The following is a 17,323-nucleotide window of genomic DNA, read 5'->3' as shown; positions in this document are numbered from 1 at the left end:
AAGGACACCCAGGTGTCATGTGTGTGTCTCTTATCGACCAAAGCGACAGGTGAATGGTTTGGGGCTCATCCATCCATTTGGGTTTTTTGCACTTTCCCCCCTCCACTGAATGATGCAAGCTCTATTTACAAATTTGCCCCTAGAAATTGAAAATGATCTGGAGAGGGCAGAGCTCAAGGCCGAGGATACGTTCCTACTGCTTCTACATCAGAACAGCATTGGTCCCACCTGGAGCAGTGGGAGATCCCACTGGTTGCCTCTTAGCAACTCTGCCTAAGTTGGAGCAAGGCAGCTGGTCATCCACGCACTTTCATGGGTGCGGGACCTGAGGGTGAGGGAGGAGAGCTGACTCGTCTGGGAGCAGGGATGGAGGCACTGAAGCAGGCTCCGGAGGCCCGGACAGGCTGTGGAGAGAGCTGCATGGGTACCACACTCTGCTCACAGCCTGGGTCTGGAGAGCTGGGAGCCAGCTGACCACTCCCTGCCCGCAGGCACGTCTTGCCGTCACAGCCCAGACCCCCAGGCACCACAGCTCCGCCTGTAAAAAAAGCCAGAGGCGCTGACCAGGCTCCAGCGTGCTATACACAGACCGAGTTCCATGAGAGCCAAGTGCCAGAAATTCTCTTCACTGACCACACAAGCAAAAAAAAAAAAAAAATCCTTCTGATATTAGTACAATGCATCATTTACTGTCAGAAGAACTGCTCTTCCCGCTCCCTCCCAACTTCGGAAACATCTTCAGGCCATAGCACCTGCATTGTTGCCATATTTTTGCACACTCCAGCGACCGAGGACAATTGAGTCTGGACAAACTCAACAAATGGTCCCTCCCATCATCTGCTGAAGGATCAAAAAAAAAAAAAAAAAAAAGCATTCAAGCAAGAGACAGGAGAAGCGACCCACTGGTTCAGTCCAGGGGATGGGCGTCTCTGTAGTTCACAGCAAAGGGGCCCCTCCCCGCAGGCCACGGCCATCCCTGCGGCCCGGGGGGAGGGAAACGTTAGTCACCCGGCTCTCATCCAAACGTGCCGGGCTTGTTGACACCGGCTTGCTGAGCTCTCGTACCAGGAAGATGGCATCAGGAAGGTCCCCTGGGCCTCTGGGGGGCAGGCCAGCCTCCTGGACTGTCACCTCAGTCACAATCTGTCTCACGCCAAAAAAAAAAAACTTGGACAGGCTGCTGGGGGAGAGGACCAGCAGTGCCAGAGCCTGCTGTGAATCCTTCTGGAAGGGCCTGGCACCAAGGTCATTTCGGGCCCTGGGTAAGTATCGCTCTAGCTTGGTCAGGCCAAATGCCACACAAAAGCTCTCTTCCCACTGCATGCTGGGCCACCACCCACTGGGCCCCCGTGTCCCCTAAAGTGCTGGGAGAGGACAGCATCTGAGCCTCTAAGAGCTTATGATCCAGTGGGTCCACTCACTTGGTTCAAGGAAAAGGTGAGCTGCTAGAGAAAGGAGCCACGACCCAGGTCACCCTGCACGGGCTGGGCACGGCAGGAGGCACGCTCTCTTGTTGACTCTCTCTCTGACATCCCGAGATGCTGAGTGACCGAAGAAACACCCACCTCCACCCCGGAGATGCCAACGGTGCTGGTCCTAATGTGTGGGTATTTGACAGACACAAAAAGAACTGCGCCATCCACGCCCCCAGCCAGGGTCCCCATCCCCACCGCTGCTGCCCTCGAGGGCATCTCCAGATTTGGAGCAGCTTTTATATCTGCAAGGAGAGAGACCTTATGGGACGTTCTGCAGGCAAGGGGACAGGAGTTGGGAGGCAGGCGCTTCCTTGGGGGAGCTTAGGGCCCTGAGTAACATAGGCCACGTAGCCCTGTCTCCAGATGCTCCTAAGGAGAGAAACTTGGTGGCAACCTTTAAAGTGTCTGGCCTTCCCGCCACCTCCCCAACAACCACCCCGCATTCAACACATTCTGGCTAAAAAGTCTATTTCTTCCCACATCTTCTTGCCTGAACCTGAGTCTTCATGATCCACACAGTCCCTCCTCAAGGAAGCCCAGTTCAAGTGCAAGTTACCGGCAACATCTTTCCTGGGGGCCAGCACCTCCCTCCAGAGCTCCAGTCACAGTGACTGTCTGACCCACATCCTGGGCTCTCGGCTTCTATCCTAGAGTGTTGTAGGTGTGCAACTCAGTTTTTACATCCCTTTCTCTGATCCAGATGTCACATTCCATAAACCAGGATGCTAGTCACGAAGGAGAAACTGGGCCCTACCACCCCTCTGCAGCTCCCTGGGCACCAGTCTGTATCACACCCATTTAACTGACCTGCCTCACTGGAGCGAGCGGTGAGTGAAAACACAGTTCAGCATTTCTAGTCTATCTTGTGTGTTTTCACTCTTACACCTCTGGATGCCTCAAGACAGAAGCCCTGATGGAAGACCCATCCGGGAGTGGAGAAGTGAGGGGTGAGGCAGCCCAACCCTGCCCCGTCCCTGACGCTCTGTAACACTGCTCAGTTCCTCTGGGCAGAGTTCAGCCTCTACTAACAGGTCAAAAGAAGACAACGCCTGGCTCGTCCCCATTTCACAAAGATCCTCTGTAAATAAATTAGATGCGTGTTTGTTGGTTTTAACATGTACCAAGGCCATAGTTCCTGGCATGGAGTAGGCACTCAGTAATTACTTACTGAGTAGATAAAAATGGAAATGTGCAAGGTGCTATTTTTTTTTGTTTTGTTTCTTTTCTTAAATTTTTTTGAAGTGTAGTTGATTTACAATGTTAGTTTCAGATGTATAGCAAAGTGATTCAGTTACACGTATTCATATATTTTTTTCAGATTCTTTTACATTATATTACAAGCAATTGAATATAGTTCCCTGCGCTATACAGTAGGCCCTTGTTGTTTATCTATTTTATATACAGTAACGTGTGTCTGCTAATCCCCGGCCCCTAATTTTGATACGACACGTGATTCAGGGGAAGCGTATTGATCACAGCCAGCCAGACATGCCAGGATGTGGACACGTGCTCCAAGCCATCAGGAACATGCCTTCCAACCCATCCGCACACCATTCTCACACCGATGTCTCTTACGTCCACATGAGTACGCTTTACTCTTGGCGTGCCAGCTAAGTAGTCTTCTTGACTTTCAAAATGCTTCTATGACCCATGTCATGGCCAAACACAAGGAGAAGAAATAGAACAGAGCAGGGTTAGGTGAGGAAAAGTTGCTACTTACTGGTTTTCAGGAAGCATCCATCCTCACTATAGTTAAGTGCTAAGGTCAGCACTGATAGAAAGCAGAGCCCGTCCTAAGACCTGCGGTCAGTTGGGGAGGGGGCGGTTCCTCCAGTTTATCATGCAACTATTGCAGGCAGTTTTCCCAGGCCAAGCCTAGGAGGACCCAGGAAACGGAGAACAGGAGATGACCATAGACATGACCATCTTCCAGCCTGGAAGCCATTTACATCTGTGGTTGGATGAAGGTGGTAATGACCAAGACGATGATGCTTCACATAGGATTAACATTGCCCATTGCCCCAAACACTTTTACATACATTACTTAATTTGACTGCTGTACCAACCCTGTGAGAAGGCCTGGGTAGCTTACCTCCTTTTTCAGATTGGAAAACTGAACTTCATAGAGTTTAAGAGACTTGCTTTGTGCCACAGGGCTGGTCTGAGCCAGGACTAGAACTCCTGGGCTTCAGACCTCGGTGCTCTTCCCGCTACAGCACATGGGGGCCCCCTCCCCCACCCTCCACACCACGTGTCCCTTCTGCTACTCCAATCACACGGCACACCACAGTCCAAAGTCACGCTTAGCTCTAATTGTGGTGCCAAGCTGTGGTCGGCTGAACCCTTCCAGCCTGCTTCAATAGCTTTCTTTATGAACCGTGCTGCCCAAGGTATTTGCACCGATTTGTTCCAAAAGGGCAGTTTGTCAGAAAATTTCCTTTCTGAAGCTTCATGTGCCCGAAACACCATCTGCCCAAATCCGCCTGTGGTTTACCGCGACTCCCGGCATCATTACAGCTTCTCAGCTAAATATCACAGGATTATACAAGTCTGCGGGGATAGAAGACAGCTGGCTGGAGAGACGCAGACAAACCTCACGCAGCTGGCTTGCCAACTAACTCGAAAAGCGCAGGCCGTGTGACTGTGGGCAACTTCACACTTTTAAAAAAAACGTTATAAAGGTTATATCAAATGAGACAGGGTTCAGGAAAGTATTTTCGCAAACCATAAAACCGTTACCACCATTCCATTCCCCACATAAGTGTGATCCGCTTTGTCAGTTACCGTGGGAATCGTGTGCTGTTGTGACTCAGCACTGCTGCTCGGGCCACACCCTTTCTCCAGATGTCAAGTCTCTGGTGACATGGAACAAGGTCCCAGCTTGGACCTGCTCTGGGCTTCAGCTAGGACAGCACGTCTGGGAGGACACCTGCCAGAAGCCTATTTGCACAAGGAACTGAGAAACCTCCTGGGGAAAAGCTCGAACTGAAGGGAGGAGGGGGTCTGACTGGCCGACCCTGAGGGCAGTTTATCACTCTCCATGAGCACAGATGAAAGCAAACTGGGAGTGCATGAGAGTTACTTTTCAGTGCACCATGACATCACTAAAGTGAACGCTGTAATGTTACAACAGGGCTTTCGGTTTTGTAAAAACATAAGCATGAATTATACCAATTTCAGGGATGAGTTGCGTATTTATAAAATATCATGTGCATCTCAAGAATATGGAACTGCTGTTTGAGGACTAGCTATTGCTGCATAATTTTATTCTATTGTCCCAAATCCTTGTGGAGAGAGAGGTTTAATGAGATTTGAAACGTGCAAGCTGTCTAAATAAGATGCAGTCAAATAAAGTATGATTAAGGTAAAAAAGGAAAGAGAGATAGAAAGAAAGAGACAGAGACACAGAGATTTATCTTAAGGAACTGACTCATGCAGTTGTGGGTGGGGGCTGGAAAGTCTGAAATCGGTAGGGCTGACCAGCAGGCTGGAGGCCGAAGGAAGAGTTGATGTGATTTTGACCCTGGAGGTAGAGTTCCTTCCTCTCCAGGGGGACCTCAGTCTTTTCTCTTCAGTAAAGCCTTCAACTGATTGGGTAAGTCTCACCCACATTATGGAGAGTGGTGTAATTTACTCAGTCTGCTGATTTAAATGTTAATCACACTTAAAAAAAAATACCTTCACAGCAACATCTAGACTGCTGGGCACTATAGCCTAGCCAAGGTGACACACATAAGTGACCAGAGTAGATGATCAACACAGTGATAGTTGCCACCAAGCCCTGATTTTCTAAGGAAAATGATCACAATCCACAAAGACAGTATTGTGTTATTGAACACTGTCATAGATTCTGGATCTCAGACTGTCTTCCTGCGCAGTGCCATCCCTTCCTTGACTGAGGCCAGGAGGGCAGGTATCTTTGCCACATTTTACAGACGTGCAACAAGAAGGTCACAGGAGTGACTCTCCGAGGGACGCAGCTAGCATCGGAGAGTGGTTCAGAGCCTGCGCTAGACCCTGGAGCACCCTTCTTCTGTTTTGTTCTGTCTAACACGGCATGTTGCTTCTCGGGCTAGTCGACTAATGGCGTGGTTGCGGACAGGCTTGATCTTGGACCAGACTGGGAAACGGGGCGTCTTTAGGGATGGTCTTTGCTCCTGGGCTCACTGTTGCTCTTTCTTTGAATGTGCTGCTCTATACAGACTGCCCGTGAATCGGCATTTACGATGAGGTGCTACTTGCCCTCCTCACTAGACCGTAAGGTCTGCAGGAGCAGACAGCGCCTGCCCTGCTTTCTGTACCTGCAGGGCCTCCAGGGGACCAGGCACATAATGACGCTCACCACATATCTGCTGAAGTAACCTCACTGTGTTTGCTGTTTGGGAACAACAGTGGCCTCTGACATGCCAGCAGGTGAAAACCAGTGTTATTTCAGTCAAGAGCATTCAGCCTGTATTACACCTGTCAGTATGGCTTGAGCTTTTTAAACCCAAATAATCCAAAATTCACTGGCTTTTCCTCCCACCTACTCACTCAGGACCTCATCTCCCGGAAAGTGCTCTAAATCCATGTATGATCCTGAACGCAGTGAACTGGCCCCCCACCGTGGGGCACTTACTCATTCACCCCTTTTTCCTCCCCTCGTCCCTTCAGCTGGGCACCACTTTGTCCTCCAGCCTCTGGCCACAGAGCCCTTCCAGCCGCAGCAGGTCTGTTGTAAAGTCCTGGGCGGTGAGGGCTGAGGGAGACCCCTCAGTGTACGGTATGCCCGTAAACACCAGGGGTTTAGGAAAACACATCTTTCCATTTCATTTCTCATTGTACCCAACGACCTCTCCATCTTGCAGGATTCACACGAGAGGCTGGACAGGGAGGCAAACCTAACTAAGCACTGGGCATCACAGGAACTAAAAAGCACCCCCTCCTTCCTGCCACTGACCATGAAGGCAGGACTCCTCCCTGCCTCCAGGCCGGCCAGCCAGGCCCCTCCTCCCTTCAGTTTGAGCTTTTCCCCAGGAGGTCTCTCAGTTCCTCGTGCAAATAGGCTTCTGGCAGGTGTCCTCCCAGACGTGCTGTCCCAGCTGAAGCCCAGAGCAGGTCCAAACTGGGACCTTGTTCCCTGCCACCTCTTTGATTATTATTATTAGCCACCATAATAAATGTATACACACATCCCGTTTTGTATGTGTCAGCTGATGTGTACACACACACACACACACACACACACACACACACGCACACCCTTTAGGCTCCATGGAACCAGATGTGTGTATATACATATTCACATGTCAGAGAGACAGAGTCATATTTATTTATAAATAAATCATAAATTTGTATATGTATGTGTGTATATATCGATATCTATGTAACAATACACACATATAAATAATTTGTCCTGTTTCTCTGACTAACACGTCTGGTTCTACTGATTCCATGAAAACACAGCGAGGCTCAGCCTCACGCAGGCTCCGGTCTGCATGGAAGTGAGCCCCTCACAACTGTCCGCGGATCAGACACCCACTGGGCGCAGCTATTAGCAGTTGTTACACAGCAAACTTAATTTTTGTAAATTGTGCTGGTTTTGTGTGGACCTCTTTGCCATTATGAGACACTATTTTTTTAAGGGACGAACTGAGTCTCACATGATTCAAAATTCACGTAATTTGAGAACAGTCCTTACCAACAGCCTATTTCTGCTGGTCAGTGGAAACGCAGGAAGCACTGTTTGCAATGACTAAGTGTCCTACTTTGAAATTGTGATTTCTCGACAAATTGCTACTTTGGGGGGATTCACATGACTTCACATTTTGTGTATTCAGTGAGAATGAAATCATTTCTTTCTTACACTGCTGCAAAGTCACAGAAAATGTGCACACAATCTTCTCAACAGATCTTTAAGACTATTTCCCATTTCTGTTCTTGATTTCTGCCTCACTGTAGCTTTTATTACTATTAAGCAAAAAAAGAAAATAGACAAAGATGACATTCTCTAGATCGTTTGACCTTGGACTCTACAAGAGATCTGAGAGTTGTATAAAGTAAATATAAAAAGTTTCTAATACAATTAGTAAACGACTAGTAGTTCAATTATATTCATAAAAAGTTAAAACTAGTCTTGCTGAAATTTTAAAACATCAAAAAAAAAAATATAGGTGGGTGGGTGGGAGGTATAGCTCTGTGGCAGAGCACATGCTTGGCATGCACGCGGTCCTGGGTTCAGTCCTCAGTGCCTCCATTAAGGAAAAAACCAAAAATACAGGTGAGGTGTATGCGACGTATACAGAGGAGCAGAGATTTGGGAGGCTGACTGCAGGGCATTCTGACTTCTGAGCAAGTGGCTCAAAATAGCACAAAGTGCCTGCAAATACTGAGGCCAAAACCTCAGAACTTCACTGCATCCCAACATAGCTCTGACTTTTCTCTTTCTTTCCAGTGGAGGAAAGACCTAACCCCCGGCCTCCACATGCTCCGGGCCCACCCCCTCCCACCTCCTCAGGACTGTCGACCCCTAGTCCTCTGCTCTTCAGCCCACGTCTTCAGCTCTCCCTCATCGCAGTTCTTGCCAGTTCGCACGTAAGCAAGTTTAAATCTGTCAGACGACAACTGAAACAAAAGCCTTCCTCATCTCTCCATCATCCCCAAACCTGCATCTTCCCACACTGGCACTCAGTCTTCTCTCCACTATGTGACATCCTGGAACAGGTTTTTACATCGTGTCCTCTTTCCTGTCTCCTGCATGTGGTTTCTGCCCCCACTACTCCACAGAACCCGTTCTGCCCAGAGCCCCCAGGAACTTCCGTGTTGCTACGCTCATGAACACTTTATACCCAACGGTCCTTATTTCACAAGGCCTCTCTGCTGACTTTACAAAGCAGACCACTGACCCTTCTTGAAACACTTTCCTTGCTCACACTGCACCCTTCTGGTTCTCCTTAATACACGATCTTTCTTGGTTTCTACGGCAACGTCTTCTATCTGGTCCCGTGGACTGAGTTCCAGGCCTTTTCTCAGGGGCTCTGCCTTCTTGCTTGATGCTCACCCAGGGTAACCTCATCCATTTCTATAGCATCAGCCACCAAGAATACAGGGGTGACTCCCAAATCCCTTCCTTCACCCAGGCATCGCTCCCCTGTCATGTACATCTAAGTGCCTTCTAGACACCTGCACCTGGATGCCCCAGGGCGACTTAAACATGGCGGGAAAACAGATCATCGTTTTCATCTCCTTATCCTCCCCCACCCTCTGCAAAACCTCCACATCCCCCTTTTGCTTTTCAATATCTTACCACTATCTGTGCAATTGCCAAAAACACTAAACTGGGAGTCATCCAGGGAAATTTTAAGAATTTGGGATTAGGGTGGGCTCAATGGAACCCCAAAGGACATGGGCCAAACTGGAGGCCCTGGTTCACTCAAAGACAGCCCTCAAACCCATTGCTCTCACTCCTCTCCCAGGATGATAGACTAGAAACAGATTTTAGTCAGGATACCTGGATCAAGAGTTAGCCCCACTCCTTCCTCCATCAGCAGAGAGAGGCCAGCCAGAAACTTCAGGACGCCCAGGTCAGGTTGTTCAGTGTTTAAGGCTCAGCCCTCCAACCTTCAAATGGGAAGCAACTGTTGCCACCCTGTGGCAAAGTGGAGGCACTGCAGCTCCTTCATGAGGCCTAAGGCTGGCTAGAGGTTCATTCAAACAGGTCTCATCTTACAAAGACTCCTTCTCCACTTGATATTTGTTAGGAAAATAATCTTGGTTCTCCTTATTTTAAAATAAAAAATTTGATGTCAAAAATTCAGTGTTGTGAAAAAGAATTTTGATATTTTTATGTTTGGCAATATTGGTTTAATTATTATTAATTATTTGGAACCATCACATGCCAATATTTATAAATTTGTCAGTGTCAGAGAAAGGCAAATATCAATGATATCACTTATATGTGGAATCTAAAAAGACGATAGAAATGAACTTATTTACAAAACAGAAATAGACTCACAGCCATAGAAAACAAACTTATGGTTACCAGAGGGGGAAGGGGTGGGGAGGGATAGATCAGGAGTTTGGGATTAGCAGATACAAACTGCTATACACAGAATAAATGAACAACAAGGTCCTACTATAGAGCACAGGGAACTATATTCAGTAACTTGTAATAACCTATAGTGGAAAAGAATATGAAAAAGAATATATATATATATATATATATATATATATATATATATATATATATATATATAACTGAATCATTGTGTTATACACCAGAAATTAACACAACATTGTAAATCAACTATACTTCACTAAAAATAAAAACTAAAAACATAATAAATTTAAAAATGTACAGAGCAAAGTAACCTCCAATCTTCTTTGGGTATTTTGGGCAAATGCTTCTTCCCCAGGACCACTTAGAGAAGGTCAACTGGGAGGCTGGCTTAATGACCTCCAGCTTAACCACTTCATTTATCACATACTTTACTTATTTGCTTATTTAATGACTCTACCTCCCCGGCCCTACCAGTCTTTGAGGTTCATGAAGTTCATCTCCTCAGTACCTAAAACAGTGCCTGGCACTCACAGAATACTTGCTGATTTGACAAGTGGGTGGCAAGAACAGCAGACGACGATGGACCAGGAGAGAACGGGAGGCGCGGAGGCACATCGGCCTGTGTGAAAAAGACTCTGTGAAAGAAAAATGGGCCTTAACTAGAAGGGATATGGGATCAAAGAAAGGAATTTTTTTTTTTTGGTGGGATGTATGACCTCAGTGACTTAGTGGTCATTTACACTGATACTATATCCTATATTAAAAGGCTAGTTTGTAATCCTATGTTTGAGAGCTAATACACCTCTTCAATAATGAGATTAATCTAAGGATTATGTAAGTAATCAGAGCAGACACAATAAGAGAAAACTGTCTTCTATGTGCCAATGAACAGCCCTGCATGCAAGTAACTCAGAGTCCAGTAATTGTCACCTACAGTGACATGGATAACTCATTTAGAAATGATTTCAAGGTCGTGTAGTCGAGTATGCTAAAGCTTTGCTTTTGTTTCTCTGAACCAGAATACACCTGCTTGCAGGTGAGTAAATTTAAATCCTACCCCCAAGCTAAATGGAAGCTTAGAGAAGTTAAGTAATTTGCTCAAGGTCAAAGCACTGATAAATGATGGAGCTGGCACTTAATTCCAGGTATCTTTGGGAAGCATTTATGTTAAATGTGTGTTAAAAGCCACACCAAAATATATGTATTATGTGTATTCTTCCTATGAAAATTAAAAAGAAAAACTTTTCTAACTTGGTCTTTCATAATAAAATGCTAAAATAAATGTTGAAGGGGTGTGGACGGTACTCCACAAGTCTGTGAGACGCCTGGGAATTAGCATGACTGAATGTCTGAGCAGAGACAATGCAAATAAATGGATGAGTGGGAACAATCCTACACTCACTTGAATAAGTATTAGATCACCCAATAAATTAAATGCCAAAGTCCAGGACTGGGGAAAATCCAGGCTTTTGTTTCCTTTTCCCCTAAAGTCTTGGACCATTTTCTCTGTTAGCTTGCACTCAAACTTTAATAGGCAGAATTTTAAGACAACCCCCAGGACTCCCACCTACTGGTATAAAGCTCTGCATTCCCACACCCTGCGTAATCCTCTGCCCTTGAGTGTGGGTGGGACCTGTGAGAGCAGTGGGCTATCCCTCCCTGGGTAAGTGGCAAAGATAATGGGATAGGCCCCACCATAACTATATTGTATCACAATCAGCTCCCTCAGGCATGTTGTGAGAGGGCCAGTGGCGCACAACCTGAGGGTGACCGCCGAGAGCTGAAAGGGACCCTGGCTGACAGCCTGCAAGAGAAAGGGGACGTTGGTCTCACAGCAGCAAAAACTGAATTCTGCCAACAGCTGAGATGAGTTAGGAAGAGGACTCTGCGCTCCAGCCAAGAATGCATCTCCTGTTAACACTGTGATTTCAGCCTGATGAGACTGAGCAGAGGGCCCAGCTAACCCATACCTGACTCCTGACCAAAGGAAACTGTGAGATTAAGAAAATGGGTGATGCACCCCAACGTTGATAGCAGCACTAATTACAACAGCCAAGACAGGGAAGCAACCTAAATGTCCACCAGCAGATGCCTGGATAAAGAAGATGTGGTAGATATACACAATGGAAGACTACTCAGCCATAAAAAAGAATAAAATACCATTTGCAGCAATGTGGATGGACCTGGAGATTATCATACTAAGTGAAGTAAGTCAGACAGAGAAGGACAAATACCAAATGATATCACTTATATGTGGAATCTAAAAAAAGTGACACAAATGAACTTATTCATAAAGCAGAAACAGACTCACAAACAGAAAACAAACTTAGGGTTACCAAAGGGGAGAGGGACAAATTAGGAGTTTGAGATTAGCAGATACTAACTACTATATACAAAATAGATAAACAACAAGGACCTACTGTATAGCACAGGGAACTACATTCAATATCTTGTAATAACCTAAAAAGAAAAAGAATTATGAAAAAGAATATCTATGTGTATAACTGAATCACTATGCTGTACACAAGAAACTAACAGAACATTGTAAATCAACTATACTTCAATAAAAAAAAAGGGTATTGTGTTAAGCTGCTAAATGTAACGTGTACTACATAAATTAAATAGTAATAGGAAACAAAAAAACAAGCCAATATTCATCCCTTTCAGACACTGTTAGAGGAGACCCAACATGGCCATGACGTCACATTACCCTAAAAGTAATAATGAAAACAGAGTTTTAAATTCTGAATTGTTCTAATCTGTGCTCTTTCAAACCTCCATGCCTTTTCACTTGCCATCCCTGATGAATTCCTATTCAAACCACAAAACCCAGGTCAAACGTTGCTTCTCCAAAGAGGCATTCCTTACAGCCCTCTCCATCCACTCCCAAGCAGGATAAATTACTCTGTTCTTCACTTCCATGGTGGCAGCTTGCCTATACATCTATCAAAACCCTGGCTGTGATGCACTGTACTGACCTCTCCCCGCTCCCACCCTGAGACTGAGAATTGTGCCTCCATCTCCTGTGTGGGGGCCAGCACAGAGCGAGTGCGGAATGGTCAGATTCAGAGTGAAGAAAATGAGGCTCTGGATAAACACAGGCTTTTAAGGCCCAGGGAGTTGCTGTTTACCAAGCTTCTGGTTATTAATGGAAACCTAGAAAGCCTTCTCCATGACAACAGCTGGGTGACTAAACAAGCACTTACTGCATTAAAAGGACAGCTATTTACTGTCTCCAAAGAGCTGGTCTGAAATGGACACTTTAGGGTGTAAAGTCACAGGTGGCAGCAGGTGCTGGAAAGGACTTAGATTCTTCTCGAAAGGGGTGGCGTGAAGCCCTGTTTGATTTGTTCTGCTTCAGGCCCTGTGCTAGGATTGCATGCTTCTGATTCAGATCATCTGTGTTAACCCATTCCTGAAATCAAATGTCAGCCTCAACAGACAACAATCCCACAGAGTTAGTTTCACTCAATGGCTTAAAACGATGGGTAACAAGAAAGAAATGAAAAGCGTATTCATAGTATTCCCAGGACCCCCAAGGCAGATAGCTGTTTCAGGAAATCACAGACTCAGGCAAAATTATACAACATCAATGCATAGGAAATAGGATTTACTGGGTGTGTGTTTTGATAAAACTCAGAGAAACAATTCACATTTTTTCTTAGGACCCACTCCTGTTGGCAAACACTTGAAAGGCTCTCTTGTGTTTAAACTAAATGAACCAGGCTACTGCTTTAGGGCTCCACCTTGGTAGAGAAGGAGATCATTCAGAATCAAGGGGATACAAACTAAGACTTGGAAACAGGCACCTGTTCCTAAGAGCAGCTCATCACCACCTTATAAGAACTAGATCCAGTGGGGAGGGTATAGCTTAACGGTAGAGTGCACACTTTGCATGCATGAGGTCCTGGGTTCAATCTCCACTACCTTTATTAAAAAAATGAATGGGTAGAAACCATAAGCAAAATAAAATGACAACCTATGGAATGGGAGAAAATATTTGCAAATGATGTGACTGACAAAGGCTTAATTTCCAGGATATATAAATAGCTCATACAATTTAATAACAAAAAACCAAACAACCCAATCCAAAAATGAGCAGAACTAAACAAGCAATTCTCCAGTGAAGACATATGAATGGCCGAATAGGCACATGAAAAAATGCTCAATATCACTAGTTATCAGAGAAATGCAAATGAAAACTACAATGAGGTATCACCTCACACCAGTCAGAATGGCCATCATCAAAAGTCCACAAACGATAAATGCTAGAGAGACTGTGGAGAAAAGGGAACCCTTCTACACTGCTGGTGGAAATGTAGTTTGGTGCAGCCATTATGGAAAACAGAATGGAGATTTCTCAAAAAACTAAAAATAGACTTATATAATCTAGCAATCCCACTCCTGGGTATATATCCAGAGGGAGCTCTAATTTGAAAAGATACATGCACCCCAATGTTCATAGCAGCACTATATACAATAGCCAAGACATGGAAGCAACCTAAATGTCCATTGACAGGTGACTGGATAAAGAAGTTGTGGTATATTTATATAATGGAATACTACTCAGCCATAAAAAAGAATGAAATAATGCCATTTGCAGCAGCATGGGTAGACCTGGAGATTGTCATTCTAAGTGAAGTAAGCCAGAAAGAGAAAGAAAAATACCATATGATAGCACTCATATGTGGAATCTAAAAAAAAGAAAAAAAGAAAAAAAAAAAGGACACTATGAATTCATCTGCAAAACAGAAACAGACTCAAAGACATAGTAAACAATCTATGGTTACAGGGGAAAGTGGGTAGGAAGCGGTAAATTTGGGAGTTTGAGATTTGCAAATGTTAGCTACTATATATACATAAATAGATTTTTAAAAAACCAAGTTTCTTCTGCATAGCATGAGAAACTATATTCAGTATCTTGTAATAATCTTTAGTGAAAAAGAATATGAAAATGAATAAATGTCTGTATACACATGACTGAGACATTGCACTGTACAACAGAAATTGACACATTGTAACTGACTGTACTTTAATTAAAAAAAAAAAAGAATGAATAAACCTACTTACCTCCCCCTCTGGGAAAAAAAACAAGATTCAGATTCTCTCCATAAATAAATCACTAAATAACAAAGTACTACTTTCTAGCAAAAGTATTACAACCATTGCCAGAAACTTAGAAAAATTCAGAGAGGAATGGTTTTGCCACCTTAAAACAATTAAATTAACATGTGTTATATTTTAAAGTATTTTTTAAAAAAGTTTTTGACAGAAACTCTTAATGTCAGTACCTCTTTTGGTTCCTTTTGGGTTTATCTGATGTCATCTCTAAGAATCAAATCAGATCCTTTAGGTCCTATATTTTGAGGATCTTTTACAAATACTAGCTGACCATGGCTTAAAGGCAACCAACTGGGGACACAATTTCCAAAATTTCAGTTTGGGAGAAGACATGGGGTCTGGGTTCTAACCCTTTTTTTTTTTTTTTTAAGAGATAACACTAGATGCTCCTTCATTTACTTAATAAACATAAATGTACCAGACTTCGTGCTAGGTGCTAGGACTACAGCGGTGCATTAGATAGATAAGGCCCTGCTCTCACGGTTCTTACAGTCTCGTGTGTATGTGTGTATGTGTATACGTATATACTGTGCAGTATAAGAAGAAAGGGCAAACAGAGGGAGGAAGTAGAGTTTCCTCAATGTGTATTAATTACTATACTGCTAATGGAAACTTCAAACTGGCAGAACACAGTAAATACCTTCGATGCTCTGTGGGCCCACAAGATTCATGGCCTGGTGGGCTGGATACTCCACCCGTGGCCTCGCAATGCCCAACTGCTCCATCACGCCATGGAGCAGCCTCTGGATATCTGTTTCGGAGACCCGGTCAGGGGTCCTCGGGCTGTAAGCAGATGTTAGAGTCCATCCAAATGTCAGCCAAAACACTAGGCCAGACAGCAGAGTAGAAACCATCCTGGAGACCATTTTTAACCTGCAGAAAAAAAGATCAAACATACATCGACTGGCCACAGTTGGCAATTGTGATGATGCAATAATGCATTCACTCCAAGGACCAACCAGAAAGGGACTGCAATGAAAAATCCTTAAGGCTTTAAGGGTCCACTCTAGCCAGGCATCTGCTGGGGGAAGGTATTAAAGAAACAAAACAGTCCGAGATAGCCAATTCCTTCTGTTCTTGCATTCTTGGGAAGATGAGACTGGACCAGCAGTTCTCACTCATTTTTTACTGCCCTTGCAGCTCCCTGAAAGTTCTGCATCATCCCTAACCCCACCACTTTCTCCCTCTCTTACTAAAACAAACAAGCAAACAACAACAAAAAGCTGCTTCAGTTTTTGAGAAAGGGAGAGGGAGAGTGACATCTTGACTTTTCTAGTCTTGGGGGAGAAAAGGCTCATGGGAAGGAGTGGCAAGACACAAACGGTAAAGCAGCACAGAAACTTGGGAGTGATGGAAGGGAGCATCTTTGCTTAACAAACATCTAATACATTTGAGATCCTGAGTGGGGTGAAAATGCACACAGCTCGGACCTGCCCTGCCTGCAGTCTGGCAAGGGAGATGAGGGATGGTTGCTCCACCACATGCTAGCAGGGCCATCTTGGGCAAATGCCTCAGCTTCCTTCTCTGCAAAAGGGACTGAGACAGGCATGGGTCTTACAGGGTTACTGTGAGGATAAGTGTCAGAATAACGCCAGGCACGGTGCCCACTAGACTGCCATTATGGTGGCAATATTGCCTTACCACTCTGGAGGTTAGAATTTGGGGGAAATAAGGGTGGTGGGAGAGAAGACAGAACAGGTAGAGAGGGAGAAAACTAGTCTAGGCAGTCAGCCTGTCTTGAATGTTGGCTTCGGTGGAACCAGAAGCCTGCAGAACAAGGGGACAAATACTCTTGCAGCTTCCCTCTGCAGCTGCTAAGCCTTAGGGCGGACCCTTTAGGTAGTGGCCATGCAAAACCCTCTTTTGACCATTCTTCTCTGGGGGTGGAAGTGGCGGCGGCGTCCATTTCATTTCTTCCCTGAAACTGAAATATTCATAACCCCTCATTTCTATTTCTGTAAAGGAAAGGATCTTTAAAAAGCCTCTACTAGATATAAAGCCTTGTTCTCCAAACAGCTGAGACAGCAAAGCCTGCAATTCTGACCGAAAAGGCCGGAGGCAGACACCAGCCTCTCAGACCATCTCCATCTTTTCCCGGTCTGCTCTGAATGCAGGATGTCTTTGTTTCATTTACACCCTCAGTCAACACCGTTCTGATTTGATGAGCTACACAATCTCCTTCCTCGGGACTCTTTCCCTCCTATTTAGAGCCGAACCTCGGATTCCTTTGTCTGCCCCCAGCCTCCAGAGCAAGGATTTCAGCAGAACGCCCTCCCCCACTCCCGACTGCAAAGAACCCGTTGTTTGGGGTGAGGGTCAGGAGGTCGAGCCGGCATCGGCGCAGGACTCACCAAGGGGCAGCCGGCGAGGTCTGCCGCTGTCCGGGCCTTAGCGGGGGTCGGGCGGGGAGCGAGGAGATCTGGGTCGCTAGTGCGTCACCTCCCTCCTCATCCTAGCTCCGCCCCGGCCCCTCCTCCAGCAGGTGGAGGCTGCCTGGCCGGGACTCCAGAGAATGCAAGGCAGGTGCTGGTGCCTTATGCCCTGAGCCGCACAGCCTTCCACAGACACATTTCCTGAGACCCTCTTCCTCTATCGACCCCTATGGAAGCAATTAACCTTTTCTTAAGCGATTATCTAAACAATGTGCCAGATCGCCTCGCCCCTTCTGTTCTTTGTCCTCAATAGCACA

At 45.5% G+C, this 17,323-nt stretch overlaps 1 protein-coding gene across 2 annotated transcripts in view; it reads right to left on the bottom strand.

The window, feature by feature from the left end:
* Positions 1 to 17,077, bottom strand: part of SCG5 (secretogranin V) — a 53,363-nt gene extending 36,286 nt beyond the window's left edge. The window contains exons 1-2 of one of the 2 annotated variants that reach the window (XM_010981171.3): positions 16,986 to 17,077; positions 15,275 to 15,507 (exon numbers count right to left, since the gene is read on the bottom strand). In XM_010981171.3, coding sequence (XP_010979473.3) covers positions 15,275 to 15,500 — 226 coding nt within the window. In that variant the 5' untranslated portion in view covers positions 15,501 to 15,507; positions 16,986 to 17,077. The remainder of the gene's footprint in view (positions 1 to 15,274; positions 15,508 to 16,985) is intronic. The other variant, XM_010981170.3, reaches the window with a different exon arrangement.
* Positions 17,078 to 17,323: the final 246 nt, after the last annotated feature.

The sequence above is a fragment of the Camelus dromedarius genome, chromosome 5 (genome assembly GCF_036321535.1).
Source record: "Camelus dromedarius isolate mCamDro1 chromosome 5, mCamDro1.pat, whole genome shotgun sequence".
Lineage (NCBI taxonomy): Eukaryota > Metazoa > Chordata > Mammalia > Artiodactyla > Camelidae > Camelus > Camelus dromedarius.
Note: the sequence above shows the minus strand (reverse complement) of the source record. Positions and strands in the feature narration are given on the sequence as shown.